Source organism: Zychaea mexicana (genome assembly GCF_025766255.1).
Source record: "Zychaea mexicana strain RSA 1403 chromosome Unknown BDB00scaffold_2, whole genome shotgun sequence".
NCBI classification, from domain to species: domain Eukaryota; kingdom Fungi; phylum Mucoromycota; class Mucoromycetes; order Mucorales; family Lichtheimiaceae; genus Zychaea; species Zychaea mexicana.
In genome coordinates, this window is record NW_026516665.1 from 917,184 (window position 1) to 935,257 (window position 18,074).

The 18,074-nt window shown below is 41.8% G+C and overlaps 8 protein-coding genes across 8 annotated transcripts; 4 read left to right on the plus strand and 4 right to left on the minus strand.

Annotated features, from left to right (window-relative positions):
* Positions 1-2,109: 2,109 nt before the first annotated feature.
* Positions 2,110-2,958, minus strand: BDB00DRAFT_753487 (ClpP/crotonase-like domain-containing protein; the record flags this gene model as incomplete). Its single annotated transcript, XM_053118699.1, has 3 exons — positions 2,110-2,376; positions 2,468-2,508; positions 2,571-2,958. The coding sequence occupies 3 exons, from the start codon at positions 2,956-2,958 to the stop codon at positions 2,110-2,112; spliced, it is 696 nt and encodes a 231-aa protein (XP_052985652.1).
* Positions 2,959-4,353: 1,395 nt separating this feature from the next.
* On the minus strand, positions 4,354-5,596 carry BDB00DRAFT_796652 (NADH dehydrogenase iron-sulfur protein 8). Its single transcript, XM_053121482.1, has 6 exons — positions 5,476-5,596; positions 5,074-5,379; positions 4,846-4,978; positions 4,731-4,762; positions 4,533-4,650; positions 4,354-4,449 (listed from the first exon to the last, which is right to left on the minus strand). The coding sequence occupies exons 1-6, from the start codon at positions 5,537-5,539 to the stop codon at positions 4,419-4,421; spliced, it is 684 nt and encodes a 227-aa protein (XP_052985653.1). The 5' UTR covers positions 5,540-5,596; the 3' UTR covers positions 4,354-4,418.
* Positions 5,597-8,689: 3,093 nt separating this feature from the next.
* On the minus strand, positions 8,690-9,817 carry BDB00DRAFT_232580 (uncharacterized protein). The gene is made up of 5 exons (XM_053116573.1): positions 9,667-9,817; positions 9,176-9,566; positions 8,975-9,017; positions 8,866-8,879; positions 8,690-8,794 (listed from the first exon to the last, which is right to left on the minus strand). Exons 2-5 carry the CDS (start codon positions 9,426-9,428, stop codon positions 8,736-8,738), a joined length of 369 nt encoding a protein of 122 aa, XP_052985654.1. The 5' UTR covers positions 9,429-9,566; positions 9,667-9,817; the 3' UTR covers positions 8,690-8,735.
* On the plus strand, positions 9,662-10,801 carry BDB00DRAFT_796669 (ribosomal protein S5, C-terminal domain-containing protein). Its single transcript, XM_053121483.1, has 3 exons — positions 9,662-9,750; positions 9,838-10,368; positions 10,457-10,801. Exons 1-3 carry the CDS (start codon positions 9,687-9,689, stop codon positions 10,669-10,671), a joined length of 810 nt encoding a protein of 269 aa, XP_052985655.1. The 5' UTR covers positions 9,662-9,686; the 3' UTR covers positions 10,672-10,801.
* Position 10,802: 1 nt separating this feature from the next.
* BDB00DRAFT_949251 (uncharacterized protein) lies at positions 10,803-13,712 on the plus strand. The gene is made up of 3 exons (XM_053129567.1): positions 10,803-11,456; positions 11,550-12,391; positions 12,466-13,712. Exons 1-3 carry the CDS (start codon positions 10,931-10,933, stop codon positions 13,690-13,692), a joined length of 2,595 nt encoding a protein of 864 aa, XP_052985656.1. The 5' UTR covers positions 10,803-10,930; the 3' UTR covers positions 13,693-13,712.
* On the minus strand, positions 13,713-15,507 carry BDB00DRAFT_796675 (FtsJ-like methyltransferase-domain-containing protein). The gene is made up of 11 exons (XM_053121484.1): positions 15,343-15,507; positions 15,173-15,260; positions 15,027-15,096; positions 14,863-14,929; positions 14,663-14,786; positions 14,532-14,584; positions 14,303-14,459; positions 14,148-14,231; positions 14,020-14,086; positions 13,911-13,944; positions 13,713-13,847 (listed from the first exon to the last, which is right to left on the minus strand). The coding sequence occupies exons 1-11, from the start codon at positions 15,373-15,375 to the stop codon at positions 13,743-13,745; spliced, it is 882 nt and encodes a 293-aa protein (XP_052985657.1). The 5' UTR covers positions 15,376-15,507; the 3' UTR covers positions 13,713-13,742.
* Positions 15,508-15,781: 274 nt separating this feature from the next.
* BDB00DRAFT_898734 (uncharacterized protein) lies at positions 15,782-16,802 on the plus strand (the record flags this gene model as incomplete). Its single annotated transcript, XM_053128535.1, has 4 exons — positions 15,782-16,066; positions 16,139-16,389; positions 16,471-16,504; positions 16,644-16,802. The coding sequence occupies 4 exons, from the start codon at positions 15,782-15,784 to the stop codon at positions 16,800-16,802; spliced, it is 729 nt and encodes a 242-aa protein (XP_052985658.1).
* Positions 16,803-17,537: 735 nt separating this feature from the next.
* On the plus strand, positions 17,538-18,033 carry BDB00DRAFT_866874 (uncharacterized protein; the record flags this gene model as incomplete). Its single annotated transcript, XM_053126276.1, has 2 exons — positions 17,538-17,899; positions 18,003-18,033. The coding sequence occupies 2 exons, from the start codon at positions 17,538-17,540 to the stop codon at positions 18,031-18,033; spliced, it is 393 nt and encodes a 130-aa protein (XP_052985659.1).
* Positions 18,034-18,074: the final 41 nt, after the last annotated feature.

An 18,074-nucleotide genomic window follows, 5' to 3' on the forward strand; every position in this document is an offset into this window, starting at 1 on the left:
AGTGCTGCAAGGATGTAAGGGCAAAAGCTGGGCGTTTAGTATAAATTCTGTGGGTTCATAGATAGGCAGATGACGAGGCTGTCAATGAATATCAAATGAGATATCCTCTATGAATATTAGTAATGCTGTCTCTTAAAAAACGATCTTTTGAAGTTGCAAACAATGTATCATAGATTGAGGATACCATCCTTAGCTTGGACGTTGTCGAAACAAGCGCCAATACTCTCATCAACACACAGAGATACTCTGTGTATTAAGGCGTATACATTTTCTTAGAGCGAACAGAAAAGTTAGACGCGTCCTGTTTGTTCGCTACGTATGTACTACTGTAATTTAGTATCATACAATGTATTAAATGCTGACGAATTCTTTGAGTATATACTCAGAACTGCTGGTCACGATCAAGATGTTATCATTCTTTTCGGCTCAAATGACATGTTTTAAAAGGAGGAAAGAAAGGCATTATTTTGCAGGATCAACATTTGCTCCTCCTATGTACTTGAGAAGAATAACCATTTATCAATGTAATTCACATCACGTTTCCTGCATATCCACTCTCTATGATACTAGAAAAACTCCAATTCTACCCGTGTAAACTATAACTCATTATTACATGCTATCATATCAAATTGGTAACTAAGTGAGCACCTATTCTCTATGTAAACCATCAATCGTAGCGTTTGCGAGCTATGTGTATTTTTGAAGATATTGAACATGCCATTGTTGGCGCTATTATGTACTAATATGGTTGCTGTTAAATGCTTCCGACTTCTCTCATACTCCACACTCCATCATAAAGGAACTTTGCACCAAAAATGTGTTTCGATTGAAATAAGGTGTTGCCAATCAGGAACAAAGTGATGAATTACAATTGGTAGATGTCATCGGTGCTGTTTGTTTGCTTGGAAAGGATCGATATGTGTACCTCAAGTGTCAAGACGACTTCTGTACCTCGGGCGGCCGCTGCTGGATCCAGATTCCCTATTGAATAATTTCTTTCTTAATAATTGTCTACTATACTTCCGATTTTCTCGTCTTTTCTTATACAAGCTTTGTAAATATATTACCAAACCTATCAATAACTCACTCGGGAAGCATTATATACTCTGTTGTTGGTGCTATGAAGCGACATGTTATCAACAGAGCGAGTCATGTACTGACATGACCAACCAGGATGACCATATAGAGGTATTGCGCATTTTTGTTGTCGGTATATGCGTCTCAAACTACTATTTTGTCGTCTGGAGCTGATAGAGAATGCTGCTTACAATGTTTCCCAATTACTAAAGCTAGTGAACTTCAAACGTGCTATCATACTTCCATAAATAATCGTAGTTAGACATCGTTTCAACCTATTTTGCTTCTTGTAGACCGTTAAAAATATCAAAATTTATGTAAGTGTGTTAATTCAGCAGCCTATTTTTTAGGTGTGATTCTTCTTCAATGATAATATTGCTTGCTTGATAAACGGCTATTTTCTACATTTTCCTCTTACGTTTCTAAACTTCACTCTAGGCCGCATTTAATGTGTTGCATACAGTGTCTTGTCCCTAGGGCTGTGCAGTAATAAAAGCTGATCCAAGGAATTGGCATCAATGTTCAGTGATGGAGGCCGAGGAAATATGAAAGAGTGGTTGTGACTTTATATAAAAAAACAGAAGAGTTGAATAAAATAAGTAAAGCCGCCAAAATTGAATAATCACGGAGAAGTGACATGATTACGAGGGTTGCCAGTATATCAAAAAATAAGACAAAATGTAGTTTTTCAAAAAACTACGCGAAAGTGCTCAGTGAAATGGTATAACGGTGTCATGAGGAGAAGGACACTATTTCGAACGGTGACTTGGTGTTCTTCAGGTCAAGCCAGTTCTTTATGCGTGGTAATTAGTGCTTTCTATATATTCAAGGCTCGTGGATATCTATTATATTTATTATACTACATAGAGCGATATAGAACGAACGATGAAAGATATCATATGCTTTTACATCTTGGGTGCCAAGCGGTTGTAGGGAATGCTCAGTAAACGTACAATATCGGTATACATCTATGTAGTAAATGCCAAAAAAAAACAGTCGTCAGCTTAACAGATATATTCCCACATACACATCTTAACGAGAATCTAGTACCTCTTCTTTGAGTTGTTTGTAGACAATGCCCGACTTGGCCTTGGGAGCCCACTGCAATGCAAGTTCCTTAGCCTTGCCCAGAACCTGGTCGCCAGGGCAAATGACGTCCACAAGCTTTTCATCCAGTGCTTGTTGGGCAGAGAAACGGTGGCCCTGTAAGACCATGTTGCGGAAAGTATGTGGGGCCATTTTGCAGCGGAGCAGACCAGCCATGCCAGGTGCCAAAGGAGAAGGCAGATCCACTTCATTCTACGGAATTTGACATAAATTGTAAGCGTTACTCTTTTAACTGTATAATAAAATACTAGAAAGCTCGTTTGATCTTAATTATGTCACTTACCATGCACATATAACCACGGTCGGAGCGCATGACGCGATAATCTGACATAAATGAAATATTATTAGACAGAATATATGTTTATATCTTTTTTCCAAATTATTACCGTGAGCCAACGCGAGCATGCATCCGCCAGCAAATGCGTGACCGTTAAGGGCAGCGATCGTAGGAATACAGAACGTCACCATACGTCGCAAAAGCAACAAGTACGTATCCATAAAAGGACTGTAGCTGACGGCGTGCATGAGATCTAACCCGTTGCTAAAAATCTTGCCTTCACCAAGAGTGACAAGGGCCATGTCAACAGGTTCTTCAGAAGCAATGAAAATATCCTCGACGGTTTGAAGGGCTTGCAAAATGGACTTGCAGAATTCGGTCGTGAAACGATTGTCCTTGTGGTGCAACTGTAAAACGAACAATGGACCTTCACGATGAAGGGTCATTTGATGGTTGTCGGCCGATGGCAAGGCAAGAGGAAATGCAACGTCAGACATTGGGGTTGAAATATATGGAGGGTGAAAAGAAAAAAAGGGAAAAACCTGGAGAAGCTTAAAGTAGAAATATGTGGAGAAGTTGAGGTGCAGCAAATGCTCGAAAATCTTCACGTGCGAAATGTGCTGACACACCGAACATACATTTTACAAGACAATTTAGATTTGTCATGGAGAAAAATGATGGGTGCGCTGCGGGTGAAGCTGAATAAACTTGCTCCAAAATAAGGGTCTCATCCAGCAGTTATCAACCGCTCCCTTAGTATATTTTATAGCTATTGAGTAAGACATGGTGTATACCCCACAAAGATGTGTAGTTTCATTGAGCCTTACATTATGCTGATCGATTAAATTCGAGCATAACATGTATATCATCCAATTCAAAGCTACAGCAACACTTTTGGAGCTCACTCAACATTAATAGTATCAATTTCAATGCCACATATACGAACATATCTATCGTTAAGGGAACAATCGCTGTGTATGAAGCGTCAGATAAAAGTTTTATTGAATGGTCATATATGTCATATGTTCATCGTTCTCCAAGTATCAGGACAGTGCTGAAATCCTCGTACAGCATATGTGAGACATCTGTATGCACGTAGCGGGTGCGCTTGGTGAGCTCGGAAGATACGAAGTGATTTTCAGGAAACATTGTATGGATATCGTGCAACTATATCAAAGTGTCAATGGATGCGGTGCTGGCCCTGTTTGTCAAGTTTGTCGAATAGCTGAGAATTGGAGTCTTCAAGGCTAGGCCTTGTTTAAGAACATGGTTGGCAGCACGCTGATCACCTAGGTTGGGTTAGACACATATGGCATAAAGTTTACTTCCGGCATAGCTTGACATATCGCGTACCATGCATATAGCGCGAAGCAGCCTTTTAGCTCTTTTTTCGTGATGTCGTTGTATCCAGACGTACAATATGATAGGTCGCTTTTGTAAATACCATCGTCGGTGTATTACTGCTGATGCATCTGTATCTCTGCGGTTACTCTATCCGGCGTTCTTTTTTTTTGTTCCTCGCGCTGGTGATTTGACTAGATGCAACGATGACAGAAACCAAAGTAGCACTGATTTAACACGATTGTCAATTGTAGCAATTGAGTTTCGGCAAGCGATCGACTGGGTGACGAAGCAAAAACGCGCCTTAGTTGTCAGATGCGTGTCTCCAGTTTCGAGCAGTGCCTAGTTACACAAACACACATCTCCTATATGCTTCCTATTCTACGTGATCCATTGTGATGTTATGACATAACGTAACGCTTGCTTCCTTTTCCACTTACCACACACCATCATGATGTTTTTCCTAACCTCAACAAATCGATCCAAATAGTCTTCGACGATTGTGCCAGGATTCTTCGTCGACATGTCCAGCATACAATTGCGGGTCATAATAGCGTCATAAAATCCAACAAAGTTTATTTTACTTTCTCTTTTTATATATGGGGTTATACAAAGTCTAGCGGTAAGGATGATCAGCTTGCAAGTTTCTATACAACAAAGACAAAGTCAGCATAAATTCAAAGTAAACCATAGCGTAGCCCTTTTTTTCCTCCTTGCATCGTTTCATTACCTAGCGATTTCGACCTCCCACTTGTCACCGTTGGACAAAAGCTTTTCCTTGTTGTAAAGCAATTCTTCGTGGGTCTCGGTGATGTACTCATAGTTCGAAGTTTCGACAATAGCATCAACTAAAATTTATAAGTAAAAAGCGTTAGCCTGCGTATATTCGTTCACACTTTCTTGTAATAACTGAGTAATTATACGGTACCTGGGCATGCTTCCTGGCAGAAACCGCAGTAGCTATCAAAAAGAATTGAGCATTAAATAAAGAGCAATTCCAAATCTCCTTCGAAACCATCCCACATCCACTGTTTTTCGCTTACATGCACTTGGTCATATCAATGTCGTAACGAGTGGTACGACGCGATCCATCCTCACGGGGTTCGGCTTCAATGGTGATGGCCTGAGCAGGGCAGATAGCCTCACACAACTTGCATGCAATGCAACGTTCCTCGCCTGTCAAAGTGACAGCAGAAATGGTTAGTGGTTAATTTGCTAGCTTTTTTCTTCGTCGCGCCTCGATACGGAAAACGAATTATCAATTTCTTTACCGGTAGGATAGCGACGGAGAGCGTGCTCGCCACGGAATCGTGGAGACAATGGACCCTTTTCGTAGGGATAAAAGATCGTGTAGGGAGGACGGAAAAATTGTTCAAGGACGATCCACATGCCACGCATCATTTCAGTAAGCAAAAGCTGGCGGGTGGCGACATCGAGGACACCGGGTGCCTTGTAGTTCGAAACTTGCTGCTTATTATCGTCGACTGGTGCAGCATGTCTGTTAATGGGCGAGCTGCTGAATCGAGACACCTGGCTTCCCAAAGCGGCGCCCATGAAACGCGAAGAGGTTCCAATAGCTATATTAATTTGAAAAAAAATCAGTATCTTGTAAATTTGAATCGTTTTTTCACTTGGAGTGAATGGCTGTCAATAGTTCGAGTGGGATAATGTACCGGCTGGGGAAACGCGGCGAGCTGTGAGAGCTACCAAAGGTCTCGCCAATCTCAAAGAGTTCATGATTAGAGTGGGGAGTGGAATGAGTTTAAGGTAAAGGGCTTCACCGGTTGCACTGCCAGTATGTTTTTACCGTCCGGTGCCGGTTGGTAAGTATAGCTCTTTAATCATGGGGATTTGTGACTGTCATAAAAGTGCGCTTTTGCCTCTGGTGGAATAATTTTTTCTTATTTACGACACCTCTTTCCTTTCTTCTCATAGTGGCATTAGGTGTCACTACGGATTCGTCGTGCGCGATAAAGATAGTTATTGACTGTTGTGATGGATTGTGTATAAAATGATAATCTTGTAGCTTCGTCCTGCGGGATAGTGTACCTTTTTTATTCAAGCACATACACGCAACGCTTTACGAAGATAGCGCTTGCCAGTAAAATTGAATCATCTCACACTTATTTGTTGCTAAGCGTGTTTTCTAAATTGAGGGCTATCAATCGATATGTATCACGATTCCAAACTGGCTGCACTGGTTTGATTGCCCGTATTTTTTATCACCTACTACGAGTCATGTATATGCTCAATGACTATGAGAATTTAAAGATAACTAGTAGCTAATTTAGCGCTACCATCTGCTGTAGATTAAAATCGCTGATAATTTACATGCTTGTCGTGAAAACTGTGACATATGCCGTTTGTGATCATTCTTAAAATACACTATCATAGTAGGTATTACTGTACTTGTGCGCTAACATATTTTGGCATCACCGTGGAACGCTTTATTCATGCAACGATGTAGAAAATCGCCTTCGTGTTAACAATCAGTAGCAACATTTTTTGGAAGTCAAAACAAAAATCACTGGCGTCTTCCTCTTAAAGACATGACAATCAATCGGTCTTGGCTATATGGAATGTTATGTATATATACACAACAATGCTATTATTATGGAAGGTCCTTGTTGAAGTGCTTCATCTTACAAAAATGGGTTAATAAACTTTTTTGAAAACTTACATTTGGTCGGATAATGCATTATTCCGAAAGTTAATATGTGCATACTGTACATAGTACGGTCAGTGAAAAACATCACTGTAGTGTTCAACAGAATCAGCGAGTAACCTGCTACATACAGTACAGTATGTACTATCCAATTGTCCGGATGTGGCCCTCTTCTTGAATGTGCAGCCCGCATATGATACACTACCCCAGCCTTTGGGTTACGTTGAAGATCGTGCAAATCTTCCTCGAACAAATGTACGACTTTGCTCTTTACACATGTTCTTGATCAACAGTGACCGGAACTTACCACATCAATAGCACAAACAAACACGTCATGGCCGTGTTCTGGGAGTAGAAAATACATATCCAAAACCGATGGACATCTTATCAACTACTTCGTCCACTTATTTGCGCTGCCATTGATAGTTTAGCAATCTATACAAGGTCTCGATAAATTGAGATGTACATGTAAACACAAAAACACAAAAACAATGAATATGACAATAGAAAGTGTATATCATCACGTGTTATAGTAAACAAGTATCGCAGGTTTCTAAATCGCAGAAAGATCAACATTGTTGATCCTTTGAACGAACTAGGCCATTTTTATTGAAGATAAAAAAAGCTCATTCTATTGGACCAAATCTACTGGGTTTTCGATTCTTGCAACCACAATTTTTCAAGGTAGTGGTATCAAGGGCAGATATATAAGTCGATCATTTATTGATATATAAATAAGCAGAAAGATATCACAGCAAGGCAGATTGACTGACTGAAGCAATATTTTGTTACACGCAATAGAACCGGAATGTTAAGTGAAACAAATGTCACTTATGTTATCATAACCACCGTCGCCAATAATCAGCAATGAATTACTGTAATGTCAAACGAAGAGAAAGGTGGGAAAACGTTTAGATTTTATATTAAATGAGTCTCTTCAAAATAATGTTCGACTATAACAAACCAATGCAGCAAAAGACTAAAAGAAAGAATGGCGGGACTGTTTTGAAAGATATTATTATGTTGCTGTTGATGACGCTTTGCTTCCGATATGTTGCATGAATCGCATGTTGTTGGATCTGTACGTTTGTCGTGATGGATTCGTTCAGGTGGCTCACTTTCCTTAATAAATGTTGATATTCTAAAGGGCTTTGCTGCTAAAATCAAAAGAAGGAAGAACAACTTGAACTTTTCACAAATAGCAGTAGTTGATTAACAGTACGGTACGACCAATATGATATCAGTTTCAAAAGGAATAAACCATTGGTACCTCCCTCCCAATATTATTCCATCTCAAAACTTTATCTTCACCGTTAAAAGCATTACGACAATTTGACGAAAACTATCCATGAACACGGAAACGGAGGTTGAACAGCCGTGTAGATATACCGGTGCTCTTCTCAAGCATCTAAAGGACAGATGCTGCAGTGATTACAGTAAAGTAAGGACAATTCATGAAATAGTACATAGCTTGTGTTAGTCTTTTCGTATTAAACTTGATATCGACTTTTTGTACGGGGCGATGTTCTATTACGCATAAGTGTAATCAATGTTGTATGTAGAAATTTAACTGAATATATAGAAACCGAAACCTGTCAATAGATTCACAGTGTGGTGGTCATTTCTGTAGCTCGTAATTCGGATGCCAAGCTACTTCCAGATCGTGGCCAGCGTGTGAAGTATTCCGAATCCTGTAAATGTTTCAGTTAACTGGTTAAAATAGTTCAACACAGCGCGCTTGTCTTTTTTCTGAAGAAAACAAAATATACAGAGTTGTTCTTCAGGTTAAGTGGTTTGCCATCTCTTGTGACTTTGAGTGATGATTGTATTACTATCTGTAGGTACTACGTGCTTCTGACAGCCAATATACGCTTGTAGTGAATTCCGCCGCTTTTGATGTGCTGCTACAAATTCTCAAGCAATGGGACGAGTTACTGGAGGCCACAAATTAAATATCCACCTGATAGGAAATGTAAAGTAGAAGAACCATGGCTATATACCAGCTCCGGATGATGTACGGAGAAATAACGAGGTCCACTTGCTCGTGCCATTTGATCATAGTGTTAGATATAGTTTTTGTACATGATATTGTCCGCTCCAACATGATGAATCCGGCATGTGCTAGCTGTAGCTTACATTCGGTCCCTACATTGAAATTCCCTGTTTTGGAGACGTGAGTAATCTTTCTGTTCAATAATCATATCCCAGAAAATAAGCAGTAATATGTTGCAGTGATCGAGCAGTAAAGTAATATCTGACTCATGGCGTCTAAGCTGAGTTTTCATCGTGCATCGGTTTACAGTGGGTATCTGGTTGGCGTGGTGTGTCTGTAGCGACATCCAAACGGGAAGCATAGTGAGCTTCTTTCTTATTGTGAACCAGTAAGTTAAATACATACTGTATGTATTTTTACTATGTGTGAAGTTTTGAGAGTGAGTTACGTGGTGGTTTATGTATATGGAAGGGTTGTGGTGCATTTGTTTTATGGTGATACTTGGCGAACATACATTGAGTTGGTTTGTTGCTCTTGTTGAAGATACCGGTGAGGTACTGTAGCAATTTACGAGTTAATGCTCCCGAGCATGTTACTTTTGTTGATATTGATTATTGTTTCTGACGCTGCTGTCATGTTAATGAATCAAACAGCTTTGGATGTTTTGGGAGTGGCGGCATTGACCTTGTAAATGGTGCGTCTAAACAGTACTTACGTGTATGAAACAAAGGGAGAGAGTTGAAGGAGAGAGGAGCAACATTCGATTTCCTCGTTCCCCCTCGGACAGCTGGGCGATGAGCTTCTGCGCTCGGTAATCTCGAATTGTCCAACGTCGTTACTTGTCGTCGAATGTTTATGCATGTATCGACGGTGAGCTGAAGTTTAGCGCTGCAGTTTCCGCTGTGTGCTTGCTCGGTATAGTAGGAAGCGAACGCAAATGGCAGTGTTGTCCAGAAGTTGACCGTCATGCCAATTTTCACCGATTAAGACGTAGTTGATGCTGCGTTGATGCTAATGTCTAGTTTAAAGCTGTCGTCGTTGTTGTTGCTTTTGCGCTGACCGAAATGGGCTGATATGTTGGATGCATCAATTACCTTGGCTAGGCACTAAGCGGAAGAAAAACCAGAGGTGTCGGAAAAGGAAATGGACGTCACAAATGTCAACATTTTGCAGCCTGGATTTTTGTAGCTGGTTTTAGTTACTTACCTTTCACAACACAGCCAGCAATGTTAGCATTTCAACGGTTACTTGCCAGACCCTTGGGTGCTGTCGCTACCAAGGCATCTCCAGGTACTTGTTTCTAAATGTCAGACCTCATTGACCAAAATAATGTTCAATTTTACTAATATAACGACAACGACAACGACAACAATAAAGCAGCCTACGCGTGCTGTGCCACCCGTCTATACGCTACCACCGACAATGGCAATCGATTCCGTCAAGCTGGCCTTACAAAAGAAAATCTACCTCAACTGAGCAAAGTTGACTCGATTCTTGATTTCACCGAACTGTCCAAGGATAAATCGCTCGACCAGACAAAACTTTTCCCAACCCACCGTCCAACAGAAGCTGTCATGAACACTGTCACCGAAATTGTCGATACGCCCCTGTCGACGGTTGAGCAGGCTCGTCTTTTGAAAAAGACACTTGTTTTGAAGCGCGTTGTCAACATGAACGGCAAGGGTAAACAGCCCTCGATGTATGCACTTGTTGTGGTTGGCAACGGAAAGGGTTTGGCTGGTTATGGCGAGGGCAAAGACGAAGAACCCAGCAGAGCCATTTTCAAGGCTACCAACAGAGCCATCAAGAACATTCGCTTCTTTGATCGCTACGACGACCGAACTATTTCAATGGACATCGAGCACAAATTCCATGCCACAAAGCTTGAATTGCGAAGCAGACCACCAGGTACATAAAGAGTTCGCAAGAGGAACAGCGGATAAGGTTACATTGAATGAGGTTGGGACATGTTATTGATTCTATGCGGATATCCTAGGATTTGGATGCCGTGCGAACCATCACATCCACGAGGTCTGTCGATGCATTGGTATTCAAGATTTGAGCGGAAAGGTCCGTGGCTCACGGAAACCCATGAACGTGATAAAGGCAACATTCGAAGCTTTATCTAACCAAAAAATGCCTGAAGATATTGCAAAGATGCGTGGAAAGAAACTGGTCGATGTCCAGAACATTTACTACGGAAGCCATTAAATAGACTTGTACAATTAAAAAACCCCCTCCCATTTTCTCCTTATCTACAATACAACTCATAAACATAGTTCTTCTTTTTCTTCTTTGATATTCATCAATAATTCTGTATCCATACGAATCTGGTGTGAGAGCCTTTTTTTTAGTTTGATTGCTGAGTATGAAAATATCACCCAAGGCTGGATTTATGTCTGACTGGATGTTATATGTGTAATGGTTGGTGCCTCTTGCTATCTGATTCCTTATCCTCCTCATCCCCACCATGGCTGCACCGCAAGAGCCCAAGATTGATTTTAATTTTTACGAACAGCCCAGTACGATCTCGTACTTTGATCCAATAGTCGACACTCTGCGTAGCGATCTGGAATCTGAAGGTGCCGACACGACCTTTACGGCTCCAGGCCTGGCGCACTTTGTAGCCAAGTTCCAGCAATTCCAACAAGACGCCCTGGGTCCATCGATCGCTGAAACGGCCAGAAAAAACGACACGACAACAAACTTTCCTTCGCGCATTCCTGTGTCCTTTTTCCGCGTCAACAGCAACCTTACAAAAACATCGCCTCTTTACACCGTTTTAAAAGCAGCTTATTCGTTCCAATCTGACAAAGACATTAGTGATTGGCAGTTTGACGCACCGGAAGAAAAAGACGTATACCTTGAGCTTGTGCAGCATATTAAACGATCGCTGGAATCCTCCAACTTGTATACAAACCCAGTTGTTGCATTTGATCAAACCATTGATGCAGACACAAAATCGGATTTGGAGAAAAAGATTGTAGCTTTGGGTGGTAAGTTACGTGTTTTCTGCACAAGTGGACCTTTTTTGTATTTTATCAGAAAATTGGATGTTAATAGAATAAGGAACATTTTTTGTCAAATAGGAAGCATGTCAAGCAACATTTCAACGGCAACACATATCGTGTACAAAAGCGAGCAGCCTAAACAGGACGAAAAACGCGCTTTTCGGGCACTCGAGAAGAAGGATGGAAAGGTGTTTGTACACTGGATGTGTCTCCCAGACTCGCACGACTGTTGGATCGACGAAGCTGAGCAGCAGCAATATCGCGATGTGACTAAAGAAGCAGAAACCGATCAGCGACCGCAGCAATCGCACGTCAGTGCCAGTTGGGTCACGGATAGCTACAAATACAACGAATGGATGAACCCGGTGGATTACGTGCATGAAGACAAGTCCAGCGCAAAATCTGGGGTGAAACGAACCATGGAGGAGAGCTCTTCGTTTGGTGATGAAGCAGGTCCTGTAAAAAAGTCCCGCACGCCTCAGCCCAACGAAGATAAGGTGGCAGCAGCACCAGCACCAGCAGCAGCGACTACAGAGGGCGAACCAATGGAATTAACAACCGAAACGAACGGTGTCAATGCCGATTCTTTGGTAGCTCAACAACGGCAACGCGACGCTGCGCGCAAATATATCTCTATACAAACACACGAAATCATTATTCCCTCATACGCAGCTTGGTTCGACCTCAGCGTGATCCACGATATTGAACGACGATCGTTACCTGAATTCTTCAACAATCGCAATCGAACCAAGACGCCTTCAGTATACAAGGACTACCGCGACTTTATGATCAATACATATCGCTTGAATCCAGTCGAATATCTTACGGTAACAGCATGTAGACGTAATATGACCGGTGATGTTTGCGCTATCATCCGCGTGCACGCATTCTTAGAACAGTGGGGATTAATCAATTACCAGGTAAAGCGACGTGAATAAGGATGGATTTGATTTTTTTGTGGTATTTATGAACATTGGTGTATTATCACTTATAGGTTGATCCTGATGCTAAACCATCCAACATTGGCCCTCCATTCTCTGGTCAATTCAAAACTATTGCCGACATGCCCAAGTTATTAGGCGCCAACAATAACACCCAACTGCCGGTGGAAGCCGCTACCAAAACAGAATCTGCCCCAGACAAAGAAGAAGATACAAAGACATCTGTCAAGCTGGATCCAAATCTCGAACTTCGACACAACATTTTCGAAACGCCAGCAACAGAATCAGCAGCTGGGTCCACGAGCAAAGAGTGTGTATCGTGCTCTAAGCAATGTGGTAAGGTACGATATCGTAACGGCGAAACCTATGTTTGTGGGGACTGCTACAAAGAAAAGAAGCTGCCTGCCGACACAACCGCGGAGGATTTCACCGAAGACCAGACCAAAGAGAACGCTGAACCATGGACTGAACAAGAAGATTTGTTGTTGCTCGAAGGTCTGCGCATGTTTGAAGATGATTGGAATGCAGTGGCAGATCATGTCGGTACACGATCACGCGACGAATGTATCCTTCACTATCTCCACCTGCCAATTGACGACCCTTATGTCGACAGCGAAATATCCAAACTGGGTTTGCTCCAGTTCGATAAGTCAAAGGCAATTGAAAACCCCATTATGTCAGTGGTCGCATTCCTGGCATCGACTGTAAAACCTGAAGTCGCCGCTGCAGCTGGACAGCAACGGAATCTAGAGGAGAACAAAGAAGAAGATAAAGACACGGCATCCGAAAAGGCACGGGAAAAGGAGAACGACGAGGCCCGCATGACTACATACAACCTGATCCGCACCAAGCTGCGCTTCTTCGAAACCAAGGTGTCACAGTATGAAAAACTCGAAGAATTTGTGGAGCAGGAGCGACGAAAACTGGAACGCGAACGATACCAGCTCAACATAGACCGCTTATCTTTAAAGGACACCATTACGCAAGTTCAGCGCGAAGCAGAAAAGCGCGGAAGCTCTGCCAGCGCAAATAGTATCACTCCAGCACAAATCCAACAGCAAATCGCCGGCGGTGTCATGGCTGGTGGTGGTGCCGGAAACCAAATGTACATGAATCCCGGGCAGCCCAATCCTATGCAGATGCAGCAGCAACAGCACCAGCACCAGCAGCAACAACAGCAGTTCCAAATCCAGATGCAGCGACAAATGCAGGCTCAGCAGCAAGGCCATCAATTCCAACAGCCACCGCCAGGGCACAACTATAACATGATGTCCTTTTAAGTAGTCTTTATTTTTTTTTTCCTGGTAGATATGCAATAAAAAATACAAAATTATTTGGCGACTTTATTGTAAAAGTTGCTTCGTTTCAAACCCATTGCCGTCTTGTACGGTGCAGTGATAGGAGGCTGGAGTGGATCGAGTGATTTGTGTGTTTCCTATAAGAGTGATACGGATTAGTTTCTAATGTCCTGTTTTCATCAAGGGAGGGAACGGCTTACTTCAAGTGGATATGTCCGATCAGCATCGTAGCCACTAACAAATAATAACGCTTAATCAGTGCCTCTTTTTACACATGCTTTCTACATGCGAGAAATATGGTTGCCTTACTTGAGATCTCCACATGCGGTAAAGGGTACAATGACTCTATTTGAACCCACCAACTCGTTCATATCATCTATTACGCACTGGTAAGCAATGGTCTATCATATATCAAACTACACATTTTCCAGTTTTACCATATTGCATGTCAAGCAGTGGGTTCGCCATGTTGGGAACATAGCCTTCCGGTGGTTGATAGCCTTGACAGACAATAAATGCCTCTGTAAAATGGTATCATCTTTAGCTAATCCTATTTCTGTATACCATGATTATTTTGATTCGTGACAGTTACCTATACTGGAGTTGCGGGAGCTTCTTGGTTTGCTACACGTTACAGTCGGGAAAAAGATCTTGAGCTGTGCGTATAAGAGCGTAATATCCTTGCCACGGAAGATTTTGGCGACAAAGGTTCCGCCAGGACGAAGCACGTGCGTAGTAATGTTCAAGGCCTTAACCCATTCATGTTAGCACAAAACATATCTCCCTGATGTTTATAAAACAGATTACAAAAGTAGACATACAGCGAGCAGCAATTGAGCTTGGATATATTCGTCCATGTCATGAAGTCCCGTTACTGTACGTTATTCCATCCAGTCAGTTTCCTGATCCACACCTCCGTTTGCCGCTTCTTTGCATGAATCGCGTAACTTACCGTCCGGTGCGCCATCACATACAACGATATCAGCCAGTTCGCCCTCGAAATATGAGATAATCTGATCTGCTGTGGATTTTTTGGTAATATCACCTTGGAGCTGAACTACACCATCCAGCGGCGCCTGTAAAAGCCATGTGTTTTTTTTTGCATAAGTTCGTGGTCCAACTAATAGTAAGAAAATTCGGTGGAAGCTTTACCATGGCTTGTAGATCTACTGCAACAATCTTGGGATCTTGTTCTTGAGGATTCTTTTCGTGATTTTCACTGTTGCAGAAAAAGCCAGAAAAAAAGGTTATGCAGGTTAGCAACGAAGCGCTTAATGTCAAAACGAAGCAAGATAACACCTTGACCGATTGACTACCTTAGTTTTTTAGTAAGCACTTGCGACCAACTTCCGGGAGCAGCACATAGATCGACAGCGCGATGAACACCTAAATTAAAGAAAGGGCCGTTGTCAATTGACAAGTCTAGTAAACAAACGAACGTCCAGGCAGTACTTCTTTTTACCTTCGAAAAGGTTAAAGTCCTCGTCCAGCTGCAATAGTTTAAAAGCACTTCGAGCGCGCCAACCCTGTTCTTTGGCTAAACGATAGTACTAAATGAGCTTGTTTTAATAACGGCAGTTCACTCAATATTGTCTTTTCCCAAAATTGCGAAACACTGAAGAGGTTTGTTACCACATCGCGTTTGTCTTTTGAGGATTTGCCCATAGTAGTGATCGATTAGGTTATTCTTTTTTTTTTGGAAAAAGAGAGGCAGATTGAAAGCAACTTGCATTCCCGACAACCGGGTATAGAAAAGTTTGACATTTGACAGATCATGGATTAAAAGAACTTATCAAAAACTAACATCCACTGTTTGTGACACTCCCTTTCCTGTCTCCCTACAACATCTTAATTGGATCTGCTCATTAGCTAGCTCGATCGATCGATCGGCTCGAAAGGGTTGGAAAAAACATTGAATATGTATTAACTAATCTTCTCTTCTTTTCTCCCATCACCTTCTTTTCTTCTTCTCCGTTTATACTATTCTTAACGAGCAATAAATATGGTGGCATCAATTCCAAGACCTACGCCAAAAATTCCCACCCCTCCTCCCTCTGATGAAAGCTGTATCATGGAAAAGACAGAAGTTGAGCAGCATCCCTCTTCAGAGTCATTTACTGAAAAAGATGTTAGCGCTCCAGTAACATCAACAACAACAACAACACCCACAGGTGGATACAACACTGAATCAGCTCTACCACCTAAAATACATTCGGAAGCCAGTTACTACGACAATGCAAGTGCTGGGAGAGGCACTGGTACTCCACGGTCACCCAACAAATGGAGAGTTATCCTACGTACATGGCAGGCAATTGCGGCACCTGCAGTATTTATACTTCAAGCAGGCGCCAGTGCAGTAAGTCACCAAAAAACATCTTTGCCCAATGCCCATACTTATTTGGACTGAACTTCCTGTCTTCTATATCAGTATACAAACCACGATACTCCAGCTGCTATCAATGTTGTCCTCTTATACTTTGTGTGCGGTGCCTGCAGTGCATCCTTCATCTGGAGCTTGTTCATGATTTATGTCTATTTCTCCCGACGTTTTGGAAACGGTGGCAAAGTGAAACGAACCGTAGCATTTGGCGTGGATGTTTGTTTTGCGGTTCTTTTGGGAATTGGTGTGTGTGCTGAGATCGGTATGTACAAGTGTCCCCCAGGCGAGTTAGAGGGCTGGTAAGTTATTTCTTCTATATCTCCGAGCACACTGATTATGAAATACGTTGCCCGTAATAACAAAAAATTAAACGTACATAGGTGTGATCTCTTTAATTCTGGTATTTTCTTTGGCGTAAGTCTTGTAACAAGCTATATTGCACATTCGCTTTGGACTATCTTTAGCTCGCTTGGATTTATTCGAGAGACACCATCGTCAGACTAGAGGCAATAACGTTACAATATTGTTACAATTTATGATTACCTGTTTGTAGAAAATAATATATTATACATATAATAATCCTGCAGTTTATGTGACATTTGAGGTGGTTTCTCATATTCGTAATCAAATCATCGTTTTTTACATTGGTGAAAAGAAGACATTGCAAGCATATCTCCATTTTGACCGATTGAAGGACTTGGATGGTGAATAAGTGTAAAAGTCGCGTGAGGATAACATAGCAGTTGTCTTATCAGTATCAAGTACGATATCTTCTGAATTACAGGGAAGATGTTGACCGTAATCCAGCAATGAGCTGGTGTGACAAAATGGTTGCAGAGCAGATATTGAGAAGGAGCTCCTGTCATTGCTACTCTTCTTTCGAAGACAACATGTGATTATAATGTTGAATGCTGATATACAATATCTTCTAAACTTGGTTGTAAGGGAACGGGCTCCAAAAGTAGTGTCGATGCAGATGTCATTAAACGTAATAGATGTATATAAAAGAGGAAAAGAAACCCTCAGCAAATAGCGACACATGGCCTCCGACCTACTAATTTATCTCTCTACTTTTCTCTATGGGGTTCCTGCTGATCCTCCATTGTTGATCTATCTTCCCGATGCTCTGTCACAAGAATTCACACAGGAGTAATGACCTAGATGAAACCGGGCAAGAACAAGGTTAAGTGTCAGAAAAATCCTCGGGTGAAGTAGAAATCGTAGTAATGAGGAATAAAAAATGATAACTTGAGTGAACAAAAGGTGATTGATCAGTAGTTGCTACGGATGGATGGATTGAATACCATGGGTTTGTTCTAGCATTATAAGTACCAAGCTTCGTTCGATTCTAGACATCTCTTTACTCTTCAATCACTATTATTTTTCGTTTTACACACACACACACACACACACACACACACACACACACACACACACACACACAAAAATGCATCTTTTGAAATCAATTTTGCCTGCAGCTGCCTCGGCACTGCAATCTGCGTTCCGCTGGTTCGCCAGTTTTCTTTCCTCCCCCTCCAATTCCTCCACCGACTCCTCCTCCTCCTCCTCCAACGCCACCACCAAGGACAACCACAACAACCAGGAGGATTTTGGGCTCACTACTGATGACCTAGCATTGGTCTTGAGCACAGCGGTCTCAGTTGTGGAGACGGCGGTCTCGTTTGTACAGACGGCAGCATCGTTGGCAAGGACCGTGTTCATTATTAGTAAGCTCATGGTCCGAACAACACTTCTGATCGCCAAGGCTACCCTCTGGGCTCTCAAGAAGACATTCCATATCTTGCAAAGGTATCTATAGTCGGCCACGTTCTTTCTTTTATACAATCTTCATGGTTAGTATATGTTTGTTGATTCCTGTAAGTTTTTTTTAGCCTTAATTGAATGGATATAGAAACAACAATCGGTCCACTGCAAAAATGTAAATCCCCTAATATAAATCATCGTTATGATTTACCGAGCCATA